General features: G+C 48.9%; 1 protein-coding gene across 2 annotated transcripts in view; it reads right to left on the bottom strand.

Annotated features, from left to right (window-relative positions):
- Nucleotides 1–7,628, bottom strand: part of ERGIC3 (ERGIC and golgi 3) — a 20,287-nt gene extending 12,659 nt beyond the window's left edge. For both annotated transcript variants that reach the window (XM_011929153.1, XM_011929152.1), the window contains exons 1-7: nucleotides 7,465–7,628; nucleotides 7,257–7,327; nucleotides 7,050–7,137; nucleotides 6,709–6,828; nucleotides 2,101–2,194; nucleotides 929–1,094; nucleotides 738–795 (exon numbers count right to left, since the gene is read on the bottom strand). In XM_011929153.1, the coding sequence (XP_011784543.1) occupies nucleotides 738–795; nucleotides 929–1,094; nucleotides 2,101–2,194; nucleotides 6,709–6,828; nucleotides 7,050–7,137; nucleotides 7,257–7,327; nucleotides 7,465–7,552 (685 nt within the window). In that variant the 5' untranslated portion in view covers nucleotides 7,553–7,628. The remainder of the gene's footprint in view (nucleotides 1–737; nucleotides 796–928; nucleotides 1,095–2,100; nucleotides 2,195–6,708; nucleotides 6,829–7,049; nucleotides 7,138–7,256; nucleotides 7,328–7,464) is intronic.
- Between the last annotated feature and the right edge of the window lie 2,390 nt (nucleotides 7,629–10,018).

Below are 10,018 nucleotides of genomic sequence, written 5' to 3' on the forward strand. Positions count from 1 at the left end.
GCCTCGGCCTCCCAAAGTGCTGGGATTACGGACGTGAGCCACCACGCCCGGCTTGTCTATTTCTTTACTAGAATGTTCTGAGGGCACAGACTTTGTTCACTACTATACCCTTAGCAACTAGACTAATAGGTGATTACTAAATATTTTGTGAATGCCTGAATGAACAAATGAATGAGAATACATCTCATTTGTTCACCCCAACAGCCCTATGAGTGGGTACTATTATCATCATCCCCATTTTGCAGAAGAAGCAACTGAATAGGGCTCAGTATTTCCCAAATATGACATAGCTCAGGAGTGGCAGAACCTGTGCTCCAACCTAGCTCTGCTTCTCCCAAAGCCTCATGCACAGGTCATCATCGGACACTGGGGGCTACCATTTCAACAAGCACCTACCACAAGCCAGGCTCCGTGCTATCATCTTTAACCTGCACACACACCCTGTGAGATAAGTGCCCTCATCACCATTTTATAAAGTAGAAAACAGGAGTCAAAAAGATGAAGAAACCTTCTCAAAGTCACACAGCCAGTAAGGTTTGAAACTGGTATCTGAATGCAGGCAGTCTGGCTCCTCGGCCTGTGCTCTTAGCCACTGTGCCAAACTGCTGCTGAGATGAAGGCCTGCTCTGGCCAAATGGCTGCCAAAGACAAATGAGCAGCGGGCAGGAGAGGACCACTCAAACTCACCAAGAAGGTGGCCAGCATCTAAATCTCCCCAGCAGGTGCAGATCACTCACCGTGCACATGGGACTGCTGGAAGCTCTTCCCAGGGGCAAAGTGGAAGTTTCCGGCCACCTGTAAGGAACATTCTCTCTCATTCTCTGGCTGTGTCCTCCTTTTGCCTACCCAGGGCCTGAGTGGGCCTTCGGTTCCCAGCGGAGCTTGCCCAGCCCAGCTGGCCCTATCTTGCGTTGATCCCTCCTGATACCTTATTGACTTCCAAGAAGCCGTACACCTGGCAGCCTTCATTCTTCTGCTCCTGCATCTTCTGGCTGAAGCCCTCTCGCCGGCACTGCTCAATAGTATCTGGGTTCTTGAAGGCCCAGCCTCGACGGCGATATGCCTCCCGTACATCTTCACAGGTGTTACAGCACCTGTAGGGCAGGGAGTGACAGTGAGAGTGTCAAAGAGGCACAAGTCCAGTGCTGGCATCTGGGGAAATAGAGCCTGAGCAGCTCTGCCTGCTAATGAAGGCTCTGCTAGAATGACTCATCCCTGACCACCAAACGTTCTCCAAATGTGTTTCCTCGTGGCAAAAGGACTGTTTTCTTTTTTTAATGTTTAAAATTTTCTGTAGAGATAGGGTCTTGCTGTGTTGCCCAGGCTGGTCTCAAACTCCTGAGCTCAAGTGATTCACCTACCTCGGCCTCCCAAAGTGCTAGGGATTACAGGTGTGAGCCATTGTGCCCAGACTAGGACTGTGAAAAACACATATTCCCATTGTTTGGGGTGATGACAAGTTTTAGGACAGACAGTGGTGACTGCAAGACACTGTGAAGATACCTAATGCCACTGAGTTGCACACTTAAAAACGGTTAAAATGGTAAATTTTGTGTCACATATTTTTCCACAACAAAAAAAGATGTAAGTACATATTCCTAGGCCCCACTCCAGACCTGCTGAATCAGTCTTGTGGAAGTCAGGGCCTGGGAAACACAGCAGTAGTTATCAGATACTGAGGGTCTGATAATCTGGGCCGGACCTTCCACCTCAGTGATTTACATACAGTATAGAGCTAATCCATATGTGACTCTTACGAGAAGATGTTATTAACATCCCTCTTCACATAGAGAGGTTACATGGCTTGGCCCAATGAAACAGGGGAAGAACCCAGGCAGCCAGACTCCAGAGACCACCTTTGAACCGTTTCTCTAGGCAGAAGAGCAGGGACCACTTCAGCTTCATCTCTAGGTCTGCAGCTCCCAGGTGGGGCCTGGTCACAAAGCCTCAGTCACTTGCACCAGGATCAATGACAGAGGCACATACCCGCCCCACTCTTGATTCTTGGTCTGACCTCCCCAAGTGCCAGTCTGACTGAGGCTAAGGCTGACTGACACATGGCACCTGATGGAAACCCTGCTCCCACTCCCCCTGGCTCACTTGATATCTTCTGCCTCAGCACCATAGCAGCTCTCACAGCGATCAGGGTCCAGGGAGTCAGGGTCAAACACCGTCACCTCGACTTTCCCAAGCTCTAAGGGGAGGGGAGAAGTAGAGGCATCAGCTGGGGCCAGACACAGTGAAATCGGTGGCCCCAGTCCCTGCACAAGCTCTTTGGCCAGTGGCCTGGGGATAAATAAAAGTTATAATAACTAATATTCATGTAGTACATGCTACGGGTCAGGCATTAAGTACTTCTACACACATATCAATTCTCTTAATAAAAGAAACAGTAAGAAAACAGTTAACAGTAAATACTGAATATTAGCTGGGTACAGATCACTGTACTTCACAACCATTGTCTCATTTCATCCCCATAATGACTCTTTGAGGGTGGGGGAAATTATCCCTGTTTTATTGAGAAGATGCTGAGGCTCGCTGATGAGAAGTGACTTTGCCCAATGCAACCGAGGAAACGGATTTCAGCTAATTCCAAAGTGTATGATGCCACTAACCTCCTTGCCATGATGCTTCTCCTCAGACCTCTCCCTCTGCACCAGCTCCTTGCCTCAGTCTAGTCACCCCATCATAACTGGTGATTTCTTTTTTTTTTTTTTTTTTTGAGACGCAGTCTTGCTCTGTTGCCCAGGCTGGAGTGCAGTGGCCGGATCTCAGCTCACTGCAAGCTCCACCTCCCGGGTTTACGCCATTCTCCTGCCTCAGCCTCCCAAGTAGCTGGGACTACAGGCGCCCGCCACCTCGCCCGGCTAGTTTTTTGTATTTTTTAGTAGAGACGGGGTTTCACCGTGTTAGCCAGGATGGTCTCGATCTCCTGACCTTGTGATCCACACGTCTCGGCCTCCCAAAGTGCTGGGATTACAGGCTTGAGCCACCGCGCCCGGCCGAAATCCACCAATTCTTTGACACTACTGACACTATCATGTCCTCACTTCCCTCCTTAAATCCCATGGTCCACTGTAATTATTCTCTTGCACATAACCACAACTCCCTGTTCCTCTGATCTTTTGTTTTACAAATCCAGCAAAACCCAAACCCTGGTTCCATTCAACTCTCTGTACCTACTCCTTGCCTGAAACTCCCTTAGGACTGCCTGGCAATTCCACTTCATTTCTCTAATCAGTTCACTCTCCCATTCTTTAAGGTGACTTAGACCTTCTCCTCTCTCCTTAGGCTCCCAAAACCTTCCTTTCTTCACTGAACTAATGTCCTTGCTTTCAATTTCCACTATGAAAAGAGAAGCAACAGAACTTCACTTGCTCTCACCACCAAACCCACCATCTCACCATTTTCTCCTTTAGACCCCGCCCCATTTCTCAGTTCTCCCTTACAGTGAAACTCCAAAAGTCATCTACAGGTAATGTCTCCACTTCCTTTATTGCTCTTTGATCCGATTCTCATCCTCAACAGTATCAATATTGTTCCTTTCAAAGTCTCCAGGAATCTCTGTGTTGTCAATTTCAACGGTCAATTCTCACTCCTCATTTTACTGGACTATCAGTAGCTTCTGATACAACTGCTCACTCTCTCTTCTTGAAACTATCTCCACTTGGCTTTTGGGACACCTCGTGGTTCTTCTATGTCAATGGCTAATCTGTCTCAATCTTCCTTCCTGTCCTGACTTTTAAATATTGGATGCCCAGGGTACAGGCCCTAGACCTCTCCTCTACCTACATTTACTCCCTAGTTTCCTCACTTAGTCCAACTGTTTAAACTACCCTCTACCTACTGATAACTCCTCTAAATTCTAGACTGGTACATCTAATTGCCTCTTAGTATCACCAGAGTATAAAATAGGAACGCCAAATTTACCCAAACCTAAGATTCCTCTTTCCCCCAAATTCTGACCTTACTCTGTGGAAGCTAGTTTCCAAGATGACTTCAATGATCCCCACTTCCTAGTATTCACACCCTTATGTAGTCCTCTCCCACAACAGGCTGACCTGTGTAACCACTAGTTTATTGCAGAAATGATGGTGTACAACTTCTGAGGTTAGGTCATAAAAAAGGTTACAGTTTTTTTGTAGTTGTTGAGATGGAGTTTCATTCTTGTCGCCCAGGCTTGAGTGTAGTGGCGCAATCTCGGCTCACTGCAACCTCCACCTCTCGGGTTCAAGCAATTCTCCTGCCTCAGCCTCCCGAGTAGCTGGAATTACAGTTGCCCGACACCATGCCCGGCTAATTCTTTTGTATTTTTAGTACAGACAGGGTTTCACCATGTTGGCCAGGCTGGTCTTACTTCAGGTGATCCAACTGCCTCAGCCTCCAAAAGTGTTGGGACTACAAGGAGTGAGCCACTATGCCTGGCCAAAGGTTATGGTTTCTACTTTGTTCTCTCTCAGCTCACTTACAAGATCCAAGTGGGGGAAGCCAGTTGCCATGATGTAAGGACACACAAACAGCCCTACTGAGAGGTCCATGTGGTGAGGCACTGCAGCATCTGGCCAACAGCCCTATGAGTGAGCCCTTTAAAAGTAGATCCCCGGCTGGGCGTGGTGGCTCATGCCTGTAATCCTAGCACTCTGGGAGGCCGAGGCGGGTGGATCACCTGAGGTCAGGAGTTCGAGACCAGCCTGGCCACCATGGCGAAACCCTGTTTCTACTAAAAATACAAAAATTGGCTGAGTGTGTTGGCTGGCGCCTGTAATCGCAGCTACTCGGGAGGCTGAGGCAGGAGAATCACCTGAAGCCAGGAGGCAGAGGTTGCAGTGAGCTGAGATCGCACCATTGCACTCCAGCCTGGGTGACAGAGTGAGACTCTCAAAAAAAAAAAAAAAAAAAGTAGATCCCTGCGCGCCACCCGCCCTTCTGCCACAGCTGTCATTGGAGAGCAGCAGCCATGGCTCTGTGCTACCTGCTATGGCTGTGTGCCTCCACAAGGGCCACAAGATGACCAAGAATATGAGCAAGCCCAGGCACAGCTGCCGCCGTGGGCACCTGACCAAACACACCAAATTCATGTGGGACATGATCCAAGAGGTGTGTGGTTTTACCCCGTGTGAGCGGCACGCCATGGAGTTACTAAAGGTCTCCAACGACAAACGGGCCCTCAAGTTCATCAAGAAAAGAGTGGGGCACACATGCACGCCAAGAGGAGGGAGGAGGAGCTGAGCAACGTCCCGGCCGTCATGAGGAAAGCTGCTGCCAAGAAAGACTGAGCCCCCTGCCCCGCCCTCTCTCTGAAATAAAGAACAACTTGACAGAAAAAAAATAAATTTAAACAACAAATAAGTAGGCCAGGCGTGGTGGCTCACGCCTGTAATCCCAACACTTTGGGAAGCCAAGGCGGACAGATCACGAGGTCAAGAGATCAAGACCATCCTGCCTAACAAGGTGCAACCCCGTCTCTACTGAAAATACAAAAAATTAGCTGGGCGTGGTGGCACACGCCTGTTATCCCAAATACTCGGGAGGCTGAGGCAGGAGAATCACTGGAACCTGGGAGGCGGAAGTTGCAGTGAGCCAAGATCGTGCCACTGCACTCCAGCCTGGGTGACAGAGCGAGACTCTGTCTCGAGATAGATAGATAGATAAAGTAGATCCTGCAGTTCCCCATCAATCCTTAGATGACTGCAACCTCAGGAGATACCCTAAACCCAAATCACCCAAACAGCCACTCCTAAATTCCTGACCCAGGGAAACCGAAAAAACAAATTTTTATTGTATCCAACTACTAACTTTTGGAGTACTTTGTTATACAGTAGTGGATATCTAATAGCCACTCCCCCCTCCCACCAAAAAAACCTTCTCCTCCAGTCATCTCCATCTCAAGTCATTCATTTGCTCAGGCTGAAAGCGCTGGAATCAACAACCATGACTTTGCTCTCTCACACTCCACATCCAATCCTATAGCAAATTATGTTGGTTCCACTGGTGTCCTGCATTTATCTGCTGAAACAACAAATGACAAAACTCCCCACCAGAGTAATCTCTAAAGTGTTAGAAATCCCAGCTTTGAGGACGATTTTGCTGTGGTGGGAAACTGAGTTAACAGCGGCAGGAAAGGAAGGTAAAAGTGGGTCCCCACTCTGTACCAGGCATTTTACACATATTACTTCATTTGATCTTACAATTCCATGTGGTTGGTACTACTGTTTTATCACCACTTTCTAGCTGAAGCTCACAGACTGCAGGAGACAAAGTTAGATGTGAACTCAGGCAATGTGACTTGAGAACCTAAATTCGAATCTTAAACCACCTGCATTCCAAAGGGGAAGAGCATTAAGGGCTGAATTCAGCCGATGGGCTGGGAAAGCAAACACTCAGAGAAGCCTGGGTCCATCTAGACAGTTCTACCAAGGCAAGAGCACATAAGACCTATCTTCAAACCTCTCGTATTCAAACTACTATGTGCAGGTATTGAGGACCTCTGAGAACAGCAGCCAGGTAGATTACCCGACTCAATACGTATAGAGGATTTTAGCTCATTCGACGACTCTTACTAGCTGGGGGTCCCTAGGCAAGTCACTTGACTTCTCTAGGTCTTAGTTGTTTAATATATCACTATGCCTGCCACAGTCCACTTGCCAGCATGTAGGCTTGGGCACGTCCAGCTTTGGGATCTGAGACCCAGCCCCCTCCCCTGGTTACCATGCCGCTCAGCCTCTGAGCTCACGGGGATGCCATCTTTGTCTAGTCGTTGCTTGAACAGGTTGTGTTCCACATCCAGTTGCTGTTCCCCAGCCACATCCATGGCATCAATACTCAGATCTGGAAGCAGGAAAGTCAGGATAAGGTACTGGGACCCTAGGGACAAGAGGATGTGGGTTTTGGAGGGGAAGGGGATACTGGGCCTGTCCTGGGGCAGAACGGGATTAGGAGAAGGAGGTTGTCCTGGCGTCCAGTCCAGAACCTAAGGGTGGAGGTGTGAATCTGGCAGCCCACATGAGAACCCTGGGTCTCTCCACTTCCACCCATGGTGAGGTACTCACAGGCACAAGGCATGTGCGGAAAAAGTACATCAATGTTGATCTTCAGTTTATCTCCCCGCGACTTGTCCACGTAGAGCTCAGGATGCACCTGGGGTAGCGCTGCCTCAGTAAGACTTGGCCCCAAATCTCTCCTTCCCCACTCCCACCCCCAAAGGTCCTACTCCTAGAATGCCAAGCCCCGCCCACGCACTAAGCCCCGCCCCTTACCTCCGTGGTGAGGTAATACTGCAGCTCGGACAGGAACAGTAGCAGCATGAGAAGGCCACTGACAATGGTCACTGCAGGACAAGGGGCGAGGGTCAGAATGGCCTCGAATCCGCTCCCTTAGACACCGGCAGGCCAGTCAGAGTCCAGGAGCCCGCGTCAAGCTCTAGGACGCCCCTCTCCCCGCGACCCTGGCCCTGCCGCGGCCTACCCGTGGCGCCCCCGCAGGTCTTGACCCGGAAGTCCTCCAAAGTCTTGGGGTAGGCATCGAACTGCTTCAGCTTCCCCAGCGCCTCCATGGGGACAGGCCGGAAAGGGGACGCCAGCCGGCCCGCCCCTACAGACTCCCTCTTCCGGTCTGGAGCCACGCCCCCTCTTTTTCCTCACGCAGGCGCAGCAAACCGCACCCTTGGCCCCACCTTTAGCCGCGTTCTCTTACAGGCGGCCCCGCCCACCAATGCTGCCACGCCCCCCTGCGCTGGCAATTGGGTCTGGACGCTACTGCCCCGGCCTCCGCTGTCCGGGGCGGGTCTTCTGAGGACCCGGGTACGAGAAGTTCTCTGCGGGGTTAGAAACGCTAATAGCACTGTTCGTGTGCCTTGTGCTCGGAACTGCGCCAAGTGTTTAAGACTCTTGGAACATCTTGAAATATACTGGAACAGTAGTTTTTCGAGTGTACCGGTCCGGCCGCATCATTATCAACTGATTACCTATTAGAAATACAAATAATTGATTCCCACCTACTGAAGCCGAAACGCTAGGAATGGCACCCGGGTGATTCTGATGTAAAGTAAGGATGTCCGCTCTGAAAGCAGGTGTAACTTATCTCCGTTTTCCAAAGAGCAAACTGTGACCTGGAGAAGTTAAATAACTTGCCCAAGATCACAGCCAATTAATAGCAGGACCTGCTTCCAGCCCAGTTCTTCTAGACCTCAAAGTACTCCGGGAACCTGGGTCTTCTGGGGTGATTTTACCTAAACAGCGTCCCAGTGCTTCTCCTGAGCGCTGCTTTCTGAATATTACCCTAAATTGTTCTCCAGGCCCTGGGATCCTCACGGACACTATCTACCACTCCAGGTTTAGTTAGACTCAAGTGATGTGGAGCTTAAGCTGTCCCTGACAATTCCCATTGCAGCCCAGTGTCTCTAGAGGAACAGCTCCCACAGTAATGCAGCTGCAATGAGTAAGATATAAAAGCTCATAGGCCTTCACACAGGAATTCCACTTTAGAAAGTAAAAGCACCATGTCAAGGTTAATAGAAAAAAATTAAAAAAAAAACATAAGCAGCTATCCAAGGTTAATAGAAAAAATGTTTAATAAAAATAAGGATAAAAGTACCATGATCTGGGTGGTTGTTACACCTTAGGATATTGAATCTGTCTCTTAACGATTTTAAGTGCATCACATCATGAAGATGTATGCATGAGACTGTTCAATAGCAAAAATCTGGAACCAGCCAGAATGCCCATTGATACATTAAATAAATTGAATAAATCATAGTACACCCATTCTGTGGACTATTAGGCCACTTTTCAAAATAATGAGGTAGATTTACTTCTATAGGTATACTAAGAATGTATTTTTAAGGGGCAAAAGATGCAAAGTAATGTGCATTCTATCATTCCATTTTTTAATTTAAAAATTAGGCTGGGCACAATGGCTCACACCTGTAATCACAGCACTTTGGGAGGCTGAGGAGGATCACATGAGGTCAGGAGTCTAAGACCAGCCTGGGCAACACAGCAAGACCCTACCTCTACAAAAACTTTAAAAACTACACCTGTAACCCTAGCACTTTGGGAGGCCAAGCGAGGCAGATCACTTCAGTTCAGGAGTTCGAGACAAGCCTGGCCAACATGGTGAAACCCCGTCTCTACTAAAAATACAAAAATTAGCCGGGCGTGGTGGTGTGCTCCTGTAAACCCAGCTACTCAGGAGTCTGAGGCAGAAGAATCGCTTGAACCTGGGAGGCGGAGGTTGCAGCGAGCCGAGATCATGCCACTGCATTCCAGCCTGGGTGACAGAGTGAGATCTGTCTCCAAAAATAAAAATAAAAAAATTAGCCAGGTGTGGTGGCATGCGTCTATAGTCTCAGTTACCTGGGAGGCTGAGGCAGAAGGATGGCTTGAACTCAAAGAGTTTGAAACTACAGTTGTTACCAGGTTACCTGCAGTTGTTACCAGGATAGAGTTGTCCAGGTTCTTGGCGTGTTGAACAAAACGCATAAAGTAACAGAAGGGCAACGAAAGACAAACAGCAACAGAAGAACGGAATAACAAAAGCATAGATTTATTGAAGACAATTCAGAACCGCAGCTGGTTAGAGCAAGCGGCTCAAGAGCCTCGTCAATCAGGGTTTGCATTAAGCTAAAGGGACCTGGCAACACCCCAGGTGCCCTTTAGAGGCCTCCAATTGGCTACACTCTATGAAGGATTGGCCTGCGACCAAATCAGAGACTGAAGTGGAGACTTGACCCACAGCCAATCAGAGGCTGAAGTGGAGATTTGGCTCCACCGTCAATCAGAGGCTGAAGTGGAAACTTCTGTCTTGTTATCATAGGAGTGAAGATGTGGCCTGTATGCTGCCTAAAACTGGCTGCACCCATTCATTTGCTTATCTCTTAACCCCCGGTTACCCTGATTCCCTATTCTCCTGCCTCATAGTGAGCTATGATCACACCACTGCACTCCAGCCTGGGCAACAGAGCAAGACCTTCTGTATGTGTGTGTATGTGTGTGTGTGTGTGTGTGTGTGTGTGTGTGTA

Source organism: Colobus angolensis, unplaced genomic scaffold (assembly GCF_000951035.1).
Source record: "Colobus angolensis palliatus isolate OR3802 unplaced genomic scaffold, Cang.pa_1.0 Scaffold8, whole genome shotgun sequence".
NCBI classification, from domain to species: Eukaryota; Metazoa; Chordata; class Mammalia; order Primates; family Cercopithecidae; genus Colobus; species Colobus angolensis.